Raw genomic sequence first — 20,142 nt, forward strand, 5'->3', positions numbered from 1 at the left:
GCCTGTTGTCCGGACCTCTGGCAGTCTCTACGGGTGTGCCACAGGGTTCAACTCTCGGGCCGACTCTCTTCTCTGTATACATCAATGATGTTGCTCTTGCTGCTGGTGATTCTCTGATCCACCTCTACGCAGATGACACCATTCTGTATACTTCTGGCCGCTCTTTGGACACTGTGTTATCTAACCTCCAGACGAGCTTCAATGCCATACAACTCTCCTTCCGTGGCCTCCAACTGCTCTTAAACGCAAGTAAAATTAATGCATGCATATTCAACCGATCACTGCCCGCACCTGCTCGCTCGAATATGTGGACAACTACAAATACCTGAGTGTCTGCTTAGACTGTAAACTCTCCTTCCAGACTCACATTAAGCATCTCCAATCCAAAATTAAATCTAGAATCGGCTTCCTATATCGCAACAAAGCATCCTTCACTCATGCTGCCAAACATACATTCGTAAAACTGACAATCCTACCGATCCTCGACTTCGGTGATGTCATCTATAAAATAGCCTCCAACACTCTACTCAACAAACTGGATGCAGTCTATCACAGTGCCATCCGTTTTGTCACCAAAGCCCCATACACTACCCACCATTACGACCTGTACACTCTCGTTGGTTGGCCCTCGCTTCTACTCGTTGCCAAACCCACTTGCTACAGGTTATCTACAAGTCTCTGCTAGGCAAAGTCCCGCCTTATCTCAGCTCACTGGTCACCATAGCAGCACCCACTCGTAGCACGCACTCCAGCAGGTATATCTCACTGGTCACCCCCAAAGCCAATTTCTCCTTTGGTCATCTTTCCTTCCAGTTCTCTGCTGCCAATGACTGGAACGAACTGCAAAAATCTCTGAAGCTGGAGACTCATATCTCCCTCACATACATTTAAGCACCAGCTGTCAGAGCAGCTCACAGATCACTGCACCTGTACATAGCCCATCTGTAAACAGCCCATCTATCTACCTTCTTCATCCCCATACTGTATTTATTTATTTATCTTGCTCCTTTGCACCCCAGTATCTCTACTTGCACATTCATCTTCTGCACATCTACCATTCCAGTGTTTAATTGCTATATTGTAATTATTTCGCCACCATGGCCTATTTCTTGCCTTAACTTACCTCATTTGCACTCACTATATATAGACTTTTTGTTTTCTTTTGTTCTACTGTATTATTGACTGTATGTTTTGTTTATTCCATGTGTTACTCTGTGTTGTTGTATGTGTCGAATTGCTATGCTTTATCTTGGCCAGGTCGCAGTTGCAAATGAGAACTTGTTCTCAACTAGCCTACCTGGTTAAATAAAGGTGAAATAAAATATTAAAATAAAAAAAGTAGAGTATAGTACAGTACAGTAGAATAAAATACATTAGAGCACAGTAGTAAACAGTTAAGTAAAGTATAGTTCAGCACAAAGAATAGTACAGTATAATGTGTTGTATTGTACCTTACTTTACTCGAATGCACTCTACGGAAATAAACTCACTTTACTATACTCTACTAAATTCAACTGTAATGTACTGTAGTCTACTAAATTAAACTCTACTGTACTGTATGGTACCGTACTGTACTGTACTCTACTGTACTGAATACAACTCTACTGTCCTGCACTGTACAGTACTCTTGTCACGTCCTGACCAGTAAAGGGGTTATTTGTTCTTATAGTTTGGTCAGGACGTGGCAGGGGGTATTTGTTTTATGTGGTTCAGGGTGTGTTTGTGTATGTGTTCATGTAGAGGGGGTATTTGGTTTATATGGTTCGGGGTGGTTGTTTATGTAGAGGGGTATTTCATTTATTAGTCCAAGGTTTTGGTTACTGTTCTATGTTCGTTTAGTTCTATGTTCAGTCTAGTCGTTTGTATTTCTATGTTTAGTTAATTGGTGTTGGGGCCTTCAGTTGGAGGCAGCTGTCTATCGTTGCCTTTGATTGAAGGTCCTATAAATAGGTATGTGTTTTGTCATGGGATTTTGTGGGAGATTGTTGCTGTGTATAGCTTTGTGCCTTACCGGCCTGTTCTTTGTCGTCGTGTTTTTTGTATATGTGTTTGTTTTGGTTTTTCCTTCTTTGTCCATTTAATAAAAGAAGATGAGTATACATTTTCCCGCTGCGTCTTGGTCTAAACCCTACGACACCCGTGACAACTCTACTATACTGAATTGTGCTGTTCCGATATGGTCTGGTCTGGACCAGCCAAATTTGCACTTGTTTGGGGGCGGAGCTCATTAGAATAATACCCCACATGCCTAGCAAGTGTTTGTTTTTACATTTACATTTTGGTCATTCAGCAGACACTCTTATCCAGAGTGACTTACAGTCAGTGCATTCAATTAAGGTAGATAAACAACAACATATCACAGTCATAGCAAGAAAAACATATTTCTGTAACTGTTACTGGGAATGTTATCGCATTTGAAGTGCTCTGTGGGTTTATTCTGAAAAATGGACTAAAAAGCAATAAGATATTAAGCATAAATATTCTACGTTGCGGTCTTCAGATGGCTCCTTTTTCCTATATTTAAAATTTACTTCATTGAGAATGTATGTGCAGCTGAAATTTGGCCACATAATTAATGACAAAAAATATGTATTTTCAACATCTGTAAATAGCATATTTTTACCTTTCAGTAAAAAACGAAAATTAACCTGATTTCAATGTCCAGAAAAGGCGTATTTTCAACATCCGGAAAATACATATTTTAATCACCCCAAAAAGACTGTCCACCTTTCATTCAGCACCTAAAATGAGCCTAACTTCAACGTCTAGGAAACACATATTTTAGACATCTTTACAACGCTATTTTGCTTACTGGGAAGCCACTGAATGCATTTAATCTCATCATAAATTTAATGCTGTTGGACCACAATGGCTGAACTCAAAAAATAATAAAGTTCTACCTAAAACTAGGTCTGAGTTCTCTTGGAGCCTCTTATGAATTATCTCTTTCTGAGTCAGTCAATGCATGCACTGCTTACATTACTATTTTTAGGTTTGTATTGTGAGCTTCTCATATTGCATGTTGGGGATTAGGCCCACCAAAGTAATAAAGGAAACTGTATACACAGTGAGAACACTTCAGCTTTATATGAAATACGGGCCTCTTCTCTATCACCTTACAGAGCTGCAGCTGGTTGAAGCTCATCCTACAGAAGATATAGGTTTACATCCTCAGTATTAGATCTGCTTGCCTTGACCTGATACCACACATATTGAGAGGAAAAAACATGTTGAGTGGCACGTCATAGAGCAAAGCAGGCTGATTATTTTGGGAGGTGTTTATTTACCAAGACTCTAGGTGATGTAGGATGATTTCCAAATGGCACCCTATTTCCTATGAAGTGCATGACTTTTGACCAGGGCCCCTAGGGCTCTCGTCTAAAGTAGGTCACTATAATAGGGTGCCATTTGACATAGTGCCAGCAACAAGGTGCACAAGAAGCGAGCGAGGCACGGCAAGGTGCTCCTTATCTGACTGAAGCGGAGCTGCGCTGCCTGACGGTCCAGGGCTCCAGCAAGGTGGAACGATAAACATAATTAAATTTAGTTGGATTACAACAAAATGGATGGGATCAGCTGGGAAGGCGGGAAGGCTAATCCTGAACCAATCCTCTCAAAATAAGGTGCCAACCGACCCAACACAGTGTAAATAAAGTGAGAGGGAATATATGAAGGGAAGAAGATAGGGAAGAGATGAGAGGGAAGGAGGGGAAAGGAAGGAAGCTGTTGGAGAAAGAGAGAGATCAAGGTAAGGCCACTGAAAAGGGCCCTTATCAAAACGAGGACAAATACACCCAACTACTTCACAGTGAAGCAGACTATGAGCGAGATCAATGGCAGTTCATTGAATCTGACAGGATTCTAATCACTGTTAGAAAGCAGGTAGATATACAGAGAAGAGACAGAGAGGAGTGACAGTGTTTGGATGTGCAGAACTATTTTTAGACAACTTGATACTCCTGGTCAGAGAGCAAAAACATACAACAGCATTTTCTTATGGGTGTCATTCTCATTCTGGTATATATTGAATCGGTCAAGCTAGCAGGGTTGGGGAAAAATTAAACACTGTTCAATGTGTGAAGACTGCTATCTGGTTTTTACATAAGTGATAAAAAAGCTGAATTTGAAATGCGATGCTGGGGACAAAAATGAATAAGCATTGAATTTGCACCTTCCCCATCTTCTGAACAAGTGGTACATTTACACTTGCCTTTCTCCCCGCAGCTATACAACCACACCGTTTCACTCAGAGGGACCCGGTATGCGCAAGATGCATCTGCCTATTCAGCTATTCACCTTAACACATAAACTAACCTCACCATGAAATGTTTTTTAGACACATAAAATGGTTCTAGGAGATTCAGAGGGTATGGAATGAAAGCAGGGGTCTACACCTTAACCTGCCTTTCTCGCTATATATATATATATAATATTTTGTCACTTTCCCATCTAGCAATTTTTTCCATTACCACATTTCCTTTTATTTTTTCTATTTCAATTCCAATTTCATTCCACTCGTCACTTTCCTCCTCCCTCCGATGCATTTTCCCTTTTTTAACTGAGTTTTAGTCCAATCCTTCACAAAGAACATTCCCCCAGGGGATGTGAACCCTTACCTCTTTCAGTTGCCCGTAACTACGGTAAACACATGCCCACATACCAGAGCTCTTTCTCTCTCTGTCTCTCTCTAGCTCCCAGTCTAATCCAGTCTAATCCCACAGTTCTGTCTTTGTGCTGTCTTGGGCAGACATCAGTGCATTATCATCCAATAAGAATATGATGAATGGATTTATAATTGCGGCGGGCGAGCCTGGCGGAGAACACAGTTTGCCCTGGATTAATATAGGAGTTAAAGTAACGTACTGGTGGTGAGTAGAGGAGAGCTGAGGGGCTGTGCTAAGCCCTGAGGCCCTGGGGCCCTGAGGCCCTGAGGCTGGGGAGAGGAGAGGAGTGGAGAGGAGAGGAGCCAAGTTGGAGGTCTGCGCTGGTAGCTGGTAACTGGTGCTTCTGGTTGAGTTGAAGACCTCAACACTTTCTGACTGCACGCTGGGCTTAAATGATCTCTTTTCAGATCTGGGGCTCTCTGGCGACTACTGCCGTCTCTCAATAAGCACTGGTGCATTATTTAAAACAGCGACGAGAGGCTATATAGCACTGTTAAATATGGATAGCAGCTTGACCAGCTGGGTAGGGAAAGAAATGTACTTTTTTTAATCACAATTCATTGTATTTTAAACTATCATGTTTGCATAAAATTGTATTGTCCATAGGGTTTTGTCCAATGGTGTCCTAGTAGGCCAGCTATCATGACCATATCGGCGTGTCACGCCTGGCCGCGTTTGCCATCAAGGAGATATCAGGTTTCTCTTTATTTAAATGATGTTTGTGTGACTGTTTATGTTAACTCTGTTGCCAGCTAATTCATTTCAGTTAATCTTCCATTGAAAGCAGTGATAAGATGCAGAGAGGTGCTTCCTCTGTGTGACTGCTGCTCTGATCCTTGCCCCACCTTATACCATGACAAACTGGAGCATCAGCAGCTGCTGACAACGAAAAACTCAAAGCTTTAAACACCTACTCATTTTAACTAAAAAAATTAATGCAAAGCACCTTTTCCAAGCCACTGGGTTTAATTGGAAGGCATGCAATAAAAGTGCACATCATAACGGAAAGAAGCCGGATGATGTGGATACTTGTTGAGAAATCATGTGAGATATAATACATAGAGTGGGGTAAATTGAGCCACCCTTGTTTCTAGGAAACCAATCTCAAAATGAATAATTTGACCAAATATTTAGGAAGAGGTCATCTGTGAAGGAAGAAACCACATGGAAAAAGTGGTAAGCAAGGTCCAAAAAACTGATCTTCACTAAGTCAAATGAAATGATTGTGTTAGCGGTTTCATGATGCTTGTATCTAAACAAAATCAATTATTTAAATATTGTTCTATACATCAGTTGGGGTCTCTATAAGCTTCAATATGAGGTCCTAAACATAGCATGAAAGTGAATCCTTGTAGCTGTGTGGGCTAATAGTCAAAATGTTTAACATGGGGTTGGTTGATTCAATGGCCATGGGGTAAGTTGAGCTATCGCTGGGATATCAGGTAACAACAGGGCCTGGGTCCGGTTGCATAAAACACCTTAAGTTAATTTTCCCCTTATCTTTTCCCTTAAAGTTTCCTTAACTTTAAGTCAGTTGCACAAAACATTTTAAGGTGAATTTCCCACTTAAGGGAAAAGTTAAGGCTGCCCATGAGGTCCCTTAACTGCTTCATTCAGTATGTAAACAGCATTTGTGGAGGTCAATGTTGCTTTCATCTGCTCTGGTTACAAAAGGAAAACATCAACCAGCAATGGAATTATTGCTTAAATATTGGGACAGTGATACATGTTTTAGTTTTTTTGGCTCTGTACTCCATTTATTTTGAGGGTATTTTCATCCATATTTTCATCGCACAAATATCATACCCCCAAAAATGCTAACCTCCCCTGTTATTGTAATGGTGAGAGGTTAGCATGTCTTGGGGGTATGATATAAAATGCTAACCTCCCTGTTATTGTAATGGTGAGAGGTTAGCAGGTCTTGGGGGTATGATGTTTATGCATCTGTAACTTTCTCACTCATCATTATTCACAATTCATTCAGGACTATCCGTAATCATGGTAGCATCCACATTAATGTATAAGTGTTTTAAAACATATTCTATTCTTATTTACAATCAATAATGACTCCAAAATGACACAATACATTTACCAATCATTTCTTGTTGGGCCCCAAATACAAACAGCAAATGTATCCAACAAGTGTGTAGAGTCACAAGCTTGATATAATCATTGCGTGCTAGGAATATGGTACCAAATATTAAACTTTTTACTACTTTAATACACATTTGTCGCAATACTTTTTATCCCATAAAATGGTGGGACTATGTACAAAAAGTGCTGTATTTTCTAAACAGTTCACCCGATATGGATGAAAATACCCTCAAATTTAAGCTGGCAGTCTGCACTTCAACCTCATAGTCATTGTATCATTTCACATCCAAGTACAGGAGTACAGAGCCAAAACAACAACAAAATTGTCACTGTCCTAATAATTACGGAGGGCACTGTAACTGATTCATCTACAAAGATAACTGCGTTGTTTACCCGTAGGATATAATATTACAGTATTAATCATTTGTTTTTATCCAGACAATAATTCTGTGCTTCTGCATTTTTATCCACTAACTAATGAACCTGGATCAGTCAGAGCGCATCCTAAATATTCCCTATATAGTGCACTACCTTTGACAAGGGCCCGCACTACTTTTCGAATAGGATGCCATTCGGGACGTAAGGAGTGAGGTGCCACTTGGGATGCAACCCTAGAGTCCTGGTGGTGAGAAGACTTTTGAATTACTGCATTGCCACCTCATTACTTGTGACATAACGGGTGTTCCACGCATCACACATGAACAGTGAGATCAATGCCGCCATGTAAACTAATCAGTCCCATAAATGACATGCCATTAGGTTTTATGACCAAGCGTGACTGTCTCAGTCTGTGTTAGGCCTGGCCTACATCTCACCCTCCTGTAGAGTCTTCTGGGATGCCTCAGCTAGAGGAGTGAACCACCGCTCAGCAAACACCTCAGACCTCTGAGCCATAGCTCACACATAGCACCACTCAACACCTTGCACACTGCAACCCTGACCTACTAGTCAAAATTTAAAGTGCTTTCTGGGTCTATCTCTCTCTTTCTCTCTCTCACTCTCTCTCACTTCACCTGTGAGTTCAACAGCGTAACGGTACATCTGTAGGTCAGATCCCAGAGTAAGTGGACCCCTTCCTGTCCTGTATCTGTCTCCCTGTGTAGTCCACTAGCTCAGCGTGCTGGCCAGCCACTGATGTTTATCACTATCAACCACTGTTTTCCTAGCAACACAACAGTATCTCCGGCTTTGATGCTCTGCTAAGGCCTATTTCTGCTCACTGCTGGACGTGCGCTCCTAGGATGCGTCCAAAATATCACCATTCAGTGGAGGCTCCTCAGAGGAGGAAGTGGAGGACCATCCTCCTCAGTGATTTTCATAAACATATTGAAACATTAAAAAAGTTATAATTTTAAGGTAAAACTATAGTAAATATATTCACGTCACCAAATAACTTTATTAAAACACATTGTTTTTCAATGAATGTCTACAGTAGCCTCAACAGCACTCTGTAGGGTAGCACCATGGTGTAGCCGGAGGACAGCAAGCTTCCTTCTTCCTCTGTGTACATTGACTTCAATACAAAACCTAGGAGGCTCATGGTTCTCACACCTTTCCATAGACTTACACAGTAATTATGACAACTTCCGTAGGACGTCATCCAACCTATCAGAGCTCTTGCAGCATGAACTAACATGTTGTCCACCCAATCAAAGGATCAGAGAATGAATCTAGTGTAATACTGAAAGCATAAGCTACAGCTAGTCAGCACTGCAGTGTATAAAGTGTGGTGAGTAGCTGACTCAAAGAGAGAGAAAAACAATAGTTAAACAGTTTTGAACAAATGTATTTCTTCAAAAATTAAGAAGCAAAAGAGAAGGGGAGAGAGAGCTAGCTATATTTCGTATTTTTTTCACTTTCACTTTTACTTACTTAGCTAACGACTGCAGCTAGCTAGATTAGCCTATTCAAACACCCGCTCAAACAGAGAGAGATGTTATCTTATCTAGATGGCTATGGCTATCCAATTCTGGAACTCTTCCATGTCAGGGTAAGCTTTTGGTTTTACGTAGATGCGAGAAGGAATTATCCAGCTGTTTGTATGTGGCTGCTATGAAAGTGAACTGTGTTTGTGTGTGATCAGGGGTGTATTCATTCTGCCGATTCTGTTGAAAAAACATTTCTTATACAGAAGCAAACAGAACAAAACGGGGATAAACATACCTGAATTTGTCCAATAGAAATTCTCATTTGCAACTGTTGGACTAATGATTAAACCATAGATCAGCTAGATTCAGGCAAGATTGTGCAAAACGGTATTTAATGTGTTAATGTCTGTCACCTTGATTCCTCAAATTTCTCTCGACCTGTGCACATATGTTGTAAACTTTCATTCATAGGCTAGGTTGGAGCAACCTCATGATGGGTACAGGGAAAATGTGAGTATTATGTAGTAGCCTAAACCTATCGACGTTACATTGAGCTGGGTGAATGGAATATGAATGACAGTCATCCAATATGCTGTAATAAAAATAAGGCCATGCTCATTAAAAAAATGGACGTCCTCCCTCATCTTAAACGGCACCTACGACCACTGTTACCATTGGTCGAATGGAGTGCACTATATAGGGATTAGGCTGGGTGCTTTTCCAGATGCAGGATCATTTTATTTTGGGTTCCTTCCATTGTGGCCTAACCTAGTCTACCCAAGCGGAGCTCTTTAATGTAATACAAACACTGTGCTGGGTGCCTGCAGCGGAACAGACAATTATAATAGAGTGTATCGTACAGAACTAGTGGAAGAGCTGTACTTCTCGTGCAGAACCTGGGATGGCTCCATGGAGATGGTCTCTGTTCAGAGTGAGCAGGACATTCTGCATGTAATGAAATACGTTCTAGCGGGCAGGCCCATATATCTGGGTTAAAGCAGATATAGCAGGTAGTTTCATTTTTTTTTTTTACTTGAAATATTAGATGCTGTTTGTGCAGTTTGAAACAAGAAAGGCCTCATAGCGAAACACAACTTTTGCAACAACGTCACACTCTATGTGAGGTTCTCACAGCCGAAAGCAGTCCTGCTTTTTGAATTCCTTCAAATGTGTTTATTCTTGTAGTGAAAATTAACTCTTCAACTTATCTAATTAGAAGCATGATAAGATATTTATATCAATTAACGTCAGCAGTGAGTCACTACTAAACAGGCCTAGCTGGATCTGTGGCTGTATGAGCACTTAATGAATTTTTTCCAGCAGACGTGCTTTTCTATTAGATCTAATTGTACCTATTTTTTGTCTCATACACTGGATAGGTGCAGCAAATTAGGGTTAAGTTCCTTGCTCAAGGACACGGACTGATTTTTTTGGTTACTGGCCCAACACACTACCCGCTAGGCTACTTGCCGCCCTACAGTATACCTACAGTATGGTACAGGTATCTAACTTCCATCTCCGAGTACAGCCCCCCCCCCCCCCCCCCCCCCGCACGTGTATCTCTCCAGACATACAGTTACCTACATAGTATGCAGCCACTTGCTGTCTGCCTGTGTGCCTGTTCTCTGTAGTTCTGTTCGTTTCCCCTGAAAACGTAATAATCAAGTCGAGAGCTGGTGGGGAAGATGCCAGAATAATTGTTATTAGAGAAGTGCTTAAAGTAGTGCTCTGTTCCATTGCATAAAGACATTCGAGTATTTACATTTTGGAGTTTGTGGCAAACTGTTACTGACTGTTACGGAATGTTACGGACTGTTATGGACAGTTACTAACTGTTACTGACTGTTACGGACAATTCCTGACTGTTACTGACTGTTACTGGCTCTTACGGACCAACCCAGGGCACAACTGAGCCTTGTTTGTTTGATGAAATACGACGGCAATCTGCACCTTATTCCCTATATAGTGCATTACTTTTGACTACAATAGGGCTCTGGTCAAAATAAATGTACAGTAGGGGATAGGGTGCCATTTGGGACACCAGGAATCTGTTAAAAGTATAGGATCCAAAAGTTGTGATATCACAGTGGAAATGCTTGTGGAATATTCAGAATCACACTCCTCCAACTCCATTGAAAGCATTGGCTCGTTCATTTATACGACTTACGTGAACCCTCAACGACACTCTGTCGAAGAAATGAGCGCTACGGTAAACCAAATGTACATTTCCTTCAAATCACATGGCAAGCTGGGAAATCTGTGTTGGAGAAAAAGGCCAAAGCTATTTTACAGACTGAAACCAGCTGATAAGGAGAAAGTGCTGAGTAAAATACGTTCTTATCTCCGTCTGACTACACTTATTCAGCTCTAAGTGAGAGAGCTGAAAGAAACACATTCATAAAGGCCCTTCTGTCCTGGTATTAACCTAACTCAGTGCTTTCAGCTATTCTTTCCCATATTGCCCAACTCAATACTTTTAGCTATAGGCTATTTCACTTTCTTAAAACTGAACAATCTATCCATAATGGGTACAAAATGGGACTGGGTACAGAGAGGCTCCTGCATGCCACACAACTGTGTTAGCCTGCTGAGCTAAAGCCTAGGCATTAGCTCTGGGAGTTAACGCAAGTCGTCAGATCTCAGGCATGGTTACTCTTAGTCGAGCATGGTTCACCAAACCATACATTTGCATCTTACTCGATAGGAATATTATATCCATCTCTTATATGTCAGGTATAGGTACAGTTCAACAACTGTGAATGTAAAGCTTACATCAGTAGCTGTCGTTAAAGTCATACCTGACCATTAAACGCAGGTGGCCAGTAGCCTACTATACAAATCAAAAGCTTTCAAAGCTTAGCGAGATATAGTCATTCTGCAAATAGGATTTTATTTTCTGAAATCCAGGCAGACAGCACTAGACACAAAGCTCATTTACAAGTGGTATTTAAAGGATGTACTTGGATGCTATTCCGGTGCTCTTCTCACAAGAGTGGACGCAAGGGGGTGCGTCTGGAAGTATTGTAAAATTCAGACAGCTTCAAAGCCAAGACGTCTCAGCAATGGATTAATTAAACAGTCTTCGATTCAAATCACTGTGGAACACGCGCCTCTATCCGCTCAAATTGCATTAGAATCAAGTCAAGTTCTTCAAAGGGGAAAACAAATCCAACTTATAATGAGAATGTGTTGATTTCACTGTTAACATTATCATTTACACGTCTCAGTGCTGGATGACTGAACTACTTGGAGACGCTCCTACATTGTTTTCAGTTTATCATAGTAGAAGTATGCAAACATAGAGGCATGTAGTGTTACCAAATACTGTAGGCCTACATTGTATAAGTAGAGTGGTGATTTACAATTATGATTGAATGTGTATTTATGTATAGGCTGACAGAAAGGCGTGGCATTTTTTAGCGTAGGCTAGGCAACCACCAGCCACTCCACTTAGGCTATTTTATGTATTCCAGACAGTTATTCAAATGTTCAACTAATCAACAAGCCCTTAGTCGAATAAAGTGTGCTGGTTCTGGAATACATCAAATAGCCTGAGCGTGGATATGTTCTGTATTATGGTCCATTTGGGACAGCACCTAATCAAAACTTCAAATATGTCTTTAAAGTGTAATATTAGGTCAAAGTGGCACCAACATAACCCAAACAACATAGGAACCAACAGAGCCCAAACAGTATAGGTTAGTATTCTAAGCTTTACAGTACAAACGTCCCATAATAAATTGGGATGTTTTCTTGTCTTACCTTGATCTAGTAGTCGTAGAGAGTGATGAAACGTGGGGTCCAGTGTGTCCTTCTCCGCAATCAGCTCTGGTAAGTACTTTTCGTTATCCATTTCGTCCCGTATCGTTGGTCCACGCCGTCCACAAAATAATTCGGCAGTGATACAATTCTAAAACCTCGCCTTATTCCCAACACTTGCCCCCACCAAAACTAGTAACGGTAAATTATATATTTTTTAAAACGAAAAGGAATGCGGCAGTGTCATTCGCAAACACTATAACATCACATAAGTAGTTCTAAGCTGTAACAACGACCAAAAACAGTCTGTGCGCGGGTGTCTCAGGTACGAATTCCGTTATCCCATCCGTGTAGTAGACTATATATTCAACGTCACCTTGCAGACCCCTCGCATGCAACACCGCCAACCTAGAGGCTCTCTCCGTTCTGTAAACAAGCTCTTTAAAGCTCCCCCGGAACGTCTCCACTAGCAACGAGGGCTCATTCCAGCTCCTCGACTATTGGTTGCCGATCAGTGTTCAAGAAAATGCAATGTAGCGTCAGTCATTAGAAGGGGCGGGTGCACCAGCCTGGAGTGAGCGGAACAGCTGGAACTATCCATGGTGCTGATTCCACGGCGCGCGGCTATATGTTGTTCGATGTGACACGAGCCGGCAACGATCTGAATTACTATGCAGGGTGAACATTAATAACAGTCCATCTCTTGTTAAATTGTAGAATATAAATGTGCCCAAACTAAATAGCCCATCAATATGCAAATATATACAAGTACCTTATATAAGTTTCCAATGTATGAACTCCGGCTTGGAGTAAAACTGATATGCTACATACATAGGCACCCTTTATTGTACTTTCAACAGAACCGATTGTATAAATCAGACATAGGAGAGTGCATTTAAGCTCACTTTGAGAGCTGCATGTTATACAAAGTTGTGGAAATAAGAATGACATTCAAGCTGTGGGCTCTCTAAAAAGAAACTCTGAACTGCGGGTCATAACGAGTGGGTTTAGAGTTTAGTCCTGGCAGCAGATTCGGTTCTCCCGACTGTCAAAATAACATGAGCTTTCATCTCTAATGGCTGACCATGGCTTGACGGGTAGCCTACGGTGTCAACTGTTCTGTTGTGGGCATGTATCCCTCTGTTCTCTGTTGCAACATGTGGTAGATTTTTACCATGGTTTAAAATGACAAACATAACTTGAACAGAGGTGTGGATGACTTTGCCATGCCTTTTGACCATGAAGAGATTAAGACAATGCATCTCTTCTGTAGGGTATGTTTCAATCTGTTTTGAATCATGGAAGATTGAACATTAACTATGATCTGTAATCTACAAAGAAAGACCACAGTCTCACTGGGTTCAGTGTGATTCGAGGACACTCACACGTGCGTCAGAAATGGTACCTATGTCCTTAGTGCACTACGTTTGCCCATATGTACGATATAGGGAATAGGATGCCATTTGGACACACCCTCTGACTGTGGAACGATTCTACAACAACAAAAAAGGCTAATTTCTTGTGGCTTTAATTCTCTACCTTTAGGAATTGATTGTTTTGATACAAGACTTCTCAGGTTCCTTTCACTTAAGACAACCAGTCAATAGTTCAGAGGAAATCCATCCACCTTACTATAGGTCACTCTGACCCTTTTAGAAAAGAAGTGCCCGTGCATTTCTTATGCCGTTCATTGCATTTTCTCTACATACAACCAAACACGTATTGACGTGACGTATCCGCGTATTGAAGGTGAAACCTTTGTTATCTCAACACAGTGGTACAGTGTGTTTCACTGGATTCCTATATACTATTCAAATGTAGGCCAATGTGTTTTCCATTTTCTGCTCCATGTTTATTACATATATCACTACAGTTGTGTTGATAATGCTGGATCAGGCTTAGCCCTGGACTGAATCCGACATTTCATCGCAGTAGGCTAGTAGTTCAATTATCACGAGCGTCAATGTATAGAATATCTTGTGAATGTGTTTGCTCATACTGTATCACAGAAACACAAATGTATTGATTGATTGTATAAAATGAGGTACGAGTATAACTTGAACAACAGTGGACGCACAGCAGCGTATCAGTCCTGAAGTTGAGAATTGTATTTACAGACTGTACACCATTTACACTATAGAGGGAGAAACAGGCGCTATAATCTTAAGTAAAATCGTTATTTCAGTAGGAGACAAGGTCAAAAGACGAGGCTCCTGCCAACATGTGAAGGATGCAGAGGTATGCCCCAGGTGGGCGTTATGCAGCACGTAAGATAGATGATAAGAACGGGTTATATAATGACAATCACCAAAGGTTGCGAGAAGTATCTCTCCTCCTTCTCAATAACTTGGCTGAGATGCGACCCAGAAGCTAGAAGCAGGGCTGGTTCATGTATATTTATCAATGCTTTTATATTTGTCCTCAACAAACTCTGAAGTGAGCCTTGCTTTATTTACTCGGAAAGAACTGCTCAGGCATTATATCATATATATATATATATATATACCGTAGTTGGTAACACTTTACTTGACACCCATCGTCATAACACATTATGACAAAGTCATAACCACATCATAATATGGTCATGACACTGTCATGAAACATATTTACTTCTGTTGTGACATACTGTATATTTCTATATTTTATGGCTGTTATTACACCTACATGGGAGTGTCAAAACCCACATTTATTCAAATGTGTTTATTCCCTGCCAAGAAGATTCCTTTCGTTTGAAAGTTTGTTTCTTAAGTCCTCTATCGTTGTAATGAATTATTTTCCATCATATTTTCAATAACTTCCAGAAAATACACTTTATGACATTGTCATGAAGCATTATGGCCATCCTGTGTCACTTTACTTGGACTAAGAAATATAATTTATGACACTGTCAAGAAGCATTATGAACATCATAACCAGCCATAAAATAAAGCAATACATGTCACAATAAGTCTAAATATATGACAGTGTTATGACCATATTATAACAGGTTATGACAAGTTATGTCAGCTGTTATGACATACTATGACATGTTTAAGACCATGTCATAATGTGTTATGACGCTGGGTGTCGAGTAAAGTGTTACCCAGTAGTTATAGGCAACAGCATGCTTAACATATTCTAATGTGGCATTCTGCAGTCAGTGCTATGTTCAGTGCAGCTAACTGCACATCCTGACCATCATCAACATGGAACAGGAAATACTTTTAAAATGTAGCTTTGTTGGTATTTCATTCATATTTAATTAATGAAATAATCAGGTGTGCAAATAAAGTACCTTGGAATGAAGTAGTGGGTTAGATTGTGTACTGCTGCTTATAAAATCAAGCTGATAGAAACGCTGGAGACAGTCACAGCTCCACACAGTAAGTAACATGTGATATGCCATAACAATGCAAGTAATTAGGGAGTGAACGTTATTTATAATAAGGGTTACATGGAGAACATCGGACCTCTCTGAAAAGAAAATGGATGCCCCTCTATTCAGCAAAATATATTTGACCTAAACTCTCCCTGAACGCTTGAAAAACAAAAAAAAAGTGAACCTCCCCTGTACCTAAAATAATAATTCAAACATAAAGTGGATAGCAGAGAACATGCCTAGCTTTTAGCCTCACTTCTTGGACAGACCAGGGCCTTAGATATGCAGGTTAGAAACTGTTCTTCCTCCTTTAAGCATTACATGGCAACGCATTCATTTTGATAGTGCAGAGGGCTGTGGGCCAGAATGTTGTGGGTTCACAGACCACCACGGACAAGAGTAGGGGTGGAAAGATCCCCTTTATAGTAAAAGCATTGCACGATAGAAAAAATGCATTTAATAGACTGTCATGCAATTCTAAGTAATTTTACATATTAGCAGAATGTTTTTTAATACCACAAAATTATCGAAATTACAGGCTAAGAATGGATAGAGATATGCGTATGTGTTCATCTTACCATATTTCTTCAATGTCAAATCAGTGTTTCTTGTTTGCAAAGAAACTGTCCCTGTTTGCAAATAATTAAATCTAAGACGTCATTAGGAATCTGATCTTGGTCCTTTCAAAAGTTAGGCCTACCTTTCCACCCCAGAATCGGCCTACCAACGTAGAAACATTTAAGCTTTAACTGCTGGCTACTCTTCTTCAGTTGCTTAACCCAATGAGAGAAGGTCACAAGTGTTTCCCTAAAATCTGTCTGCTTTTAATCATCTACTGTACAGGAAGTGAATAGCTTAATCAATAGATAGTGACAAAATTAGATTACTTCCCAAGCAAAGTATATATTTTGTCTCCTTGGCTGTAGAAGGTTGTAGCTCAGCCTCTGAATGTCAAATAAATGATACAATGATATCCCAATGTTCATCGGAGTCACGTCTTTCCCGGGTATTTTACAGCTTGTTTGTAGCATAAGGAATCCCGGACCAAAGCGCTGTTATAGATCATTTCATTTAAATGGTATCTGTTTTATTTTCTTCAAAATATTAAGCTAACAAGGGGTAGGCCTGTTCTTTTTGCCATTTTGCTTTAATAACAAGGTAGGCCTATGGAACTGACATGGAGGTTGGCGAATTAAAGAGAGCATGGTGGGTGGAGGAATTGGCCGACAAAATACTGTATATTGAAATAGCAGCCTATAGCCAAATTTCGTCTGTCAAACAGGTAGGCCTACCTCATTTCTTAAATTGGAAGAAATATGCTCCAACACAAAGCCCTCTTGTCGTTAGTCAAGTCTAATTAAAATAATAAAAGGATTGAAATGAGTTATGTCTACTCGAATTTGCCTACTTTCAGCACAATGAGCTGTCCATTTCCGATTGTTGTGCCACGGCTGCTGCTTCAAGTTTCAGCACCAACTAGTTACTCGAATCTGTGCGGTCAATAAGTCTGATAAATACATAATGGGCAAGAGACATACTGTTTTTTTTTAAATCAATTATAATAGTATCAAGTTATCAAAGTTGACCTCCAGTCCTCCTCATCTTCGGGCTTTCTTTCTCAAACTGAACAGAACATAGGCTATAGGCTAGTCTGCTTCAAGATATTGCAATTTTTGGACTAGGGCTAATTTGACTCTCCTCCTGAACTGCCACTGTAGGCCTACACAGCACAGCATTCGTTAGGCAGCACACAAGAAAGGATTTGATCAGCAAGAGCAGAGCAGGCCAGGGCTCAGGGTTGGAATATCCATTGCTGTGTGTAATGCAGCCTAGTTTTATTTACACCATCCCAGCAGCTATCTTAGAAATATAAATTTGCTCTGTGCTTCTCCAAGTATGCACTTCGTAGCCTATAACCTATGGATCATTTGATTAAGACCAGAATAAATAGCCTATTGCGTGCCCAGAGGAGAATCAGAAATGAGGGGCAGCATCGGGCATACATCGATATGTAGCCTTATAAGCAACTAATTATACCGAACAAAAATATACAGGCAACATGTAAAGTGTTGTTCCAATGTTTCATGAGCTGAAATAAAAGATCCCAGAAATGTTCAATACACACAAAAATCTTATGTCTCTAAAATGTGCACATATTTGTTTAAATCCTTGTTAGTGAGCATTTCTCCTTTGCCGAGATAATCCATCCACCTGTAGGTGTGGCATATCAAGAAGCTGATTAAACAGCATGATCATTACACAGGTGCACCTTGTGCTGGGGACAATAACGGCCCCTTTAAAATGTGCAGTTTTGTCACCCAACACAATGCCACAGATGTCTCAAGTTTTGAGGGAGTGTGCAATTTGCATGCTGACTGCAGGAATGTCCTTCAGAGCTTATGCCAGAGAATTGGATGTTCATTTCTCTACCATAAGCCACCTCCAATATCGATTTAGAAAATTTGGCAGTACGTCCAATCGGCCTCACAACCGCAGATCACATGTAATCACGCCAGCCCAGGACCTCCACATCAGGCTTCTTCACCTGCGAGATCGTCTGAGACCAGCCACCCGGACAGCTGATGAAACTGAGTATTCCCTGTCTGTAATAAAGCCCTTATGTGGGGAAAAACTCATTCTGATTGGCTGGGCCTGGCTCCCCTGCGTCCCTGCCCAGTCATGTGAGATCATAGATTAGGGCCTAATGAATTTATTTTAAATGACTGATTTCATTATATGAACTGTAACTCAGTAAAATTGTTGAAATTGTTGCATGTTGCGTTTATATTTTTGTTCAGTATATATAACACTCAGAAATATTGAAATTTCATCAATTACAAATTACATGACCCAACTAGATTTAAAAAATACTAAACCCTCCCCTTGACTGAAATTGAAAAGCATGACCCTCACCATTTTCCTCCAGTTACAAATTCTGTACATTTGTATCCATCCCTTACATAATATTTATAATTCCCCATCTTATCCTCCAACCTCAGATAATAATCCTCACTGAAACCTTGTCCATTAATTGTCGAGACACCTGTTAATAAATGTTTAGCTCTAAACCAAAAAAAAAAAACGTGTTATGAAACAGCTTACAATTTAGTCTGTCTTCATGGGTCATTAAAAACACTATCAAAATGCAATAATCTCCTTCTTAGAAGAGAGAGGGACTTATTTATACATATGCAGCCATCTGTTGCTCTTGATCGTCTTCGAAAAGAGTCGCCTCTAAACTAAAAGCATTGTCCCTTCCTGCTCTACATCTGAATCAGACACACATCTCTTCTAACGATGTTGTTATGCCAAAGCACTTTACAGAGGAAAGCTCCTATCCTGTCATTAGCAAGACATCTATTTCAAAAGAAAGGGGAATCAAAGTTGGTGAACCAACTAGTTTTCATAATTCTTAGGCCACCAGGAGAACAGTGAAAGGATTTGCGTGCACGAGTGCACACACACACACACACACACACACGCACAAGCACACACAGCTCCAGTCATCAGACGGTGTAACAGAACAGTGGGTCATTACATTGACAGAGTGTGTGTTTTATTATCACACTGAGCCTCTACCTGTACCCTGCTGCTCCAAAGTGGCCCCACGTTTAGTAGCTTTACACACCGTAAATATAACGTTAATTACACCAGTGACTGAAGATGGGCTAGACCTATATACCCAGAGGTGGCAATTATCTGCTTCATATAAAATAGCTGTTCAACAGGTCAATTCAGGGATTGATGTAGATGATGTATTGAAAAGCCCAGGAAGAGGATTTTTATACACTTTACCCACTGAACATATGTGAAAGAAAGTACTTTTAAAAAAAATTTAAAATCGAAATATTTTTTTCATTCTGCATGATAGTGTTTTTTCTCATAGTCACAGAATGATGCTTTTCTTTGCATGAAAATTAAAGATACAGTTGAGTTAACTCAACCGTCTGTTTCAATTAGGAACAAAAACGATGGCTCAAAAACCAACTCACACTTTGGTACTCAAAGAAAAATACCTCTTCTAAACTTTATAGGGCTTGACGAACAGATAAACTGAGTAGTAGAAGAACAAAAAACTTTCCCAAATGTCAGCTTTCAGTCTCTCCATACTAAATCAAATTCCCCTGCTTGTGTTCTAGATGGAATAGCTGTGTTGTCACCTCTGGACTGATTCATCTGCGATGTGTCTTGGGGCTGATGGCTGGGCTGGCTGCCTAACGTCTCACATTACAGGCTGAATATGCAATGTGTTAATGTCTTCCACTGATGTAATATGCAGTGTGATTCTCTTTCAGTTCTCTCTTTCGCTTGCACAGGTTTTTCCCTGGCATCAATCATCTCCCTGATTGATTGGCAATTTCACAACATTTAAAGAGATAGCGTTAGTAATGTGATGACA

General features: G+C 40.4%; 1 protein-coding gene across 4 annotated transcripts in view; it reads right to left on the reverse strand.

The window, feature by feature from the left end:
* The window catches only part of LOC115175751 (KH domain-containing, RNA-binding, signal transduction-associated protein 3), a 154,330-nt gene extending 141,498 nt beyond the window's left edge, over nucleotides 1-12,832 (reverse strand). For all 4 annotated transcript variants that reach the window (XR_003872096.1, XM_029735225.1, XM_029735227.1 and 1 more), the window contains exon 1: nucleotides 12,389-12,832. Coding sequence is in view for 3 of the 4 variants with exons in the window: in XM_029735225.1 (XP_029591085.1) it covers nucleotides 12,389-12,479 (91 nt within the window). In the remaining variant the exon portion in view is untranslated. The remainder of the gene's footprint in view (nucleotides 1-12,388) is intronic.
* Nucleotides 12,833-20,142: the final 7,310 nt, after the last annotated feature.

Source organism: Salmo trutta, chromosome 36 (genome assembly GCF_901001165.1).
Source record: "Salmo trutta chromosome 36, fSalTru1.1, whole genome shotgun sequence".
Lineage (NCBI taxonomy): Eukaryota > Metazoa > Chordata > Actinopteri > Salmoniformes > Salmonidae > Salmo > Salmo trutta.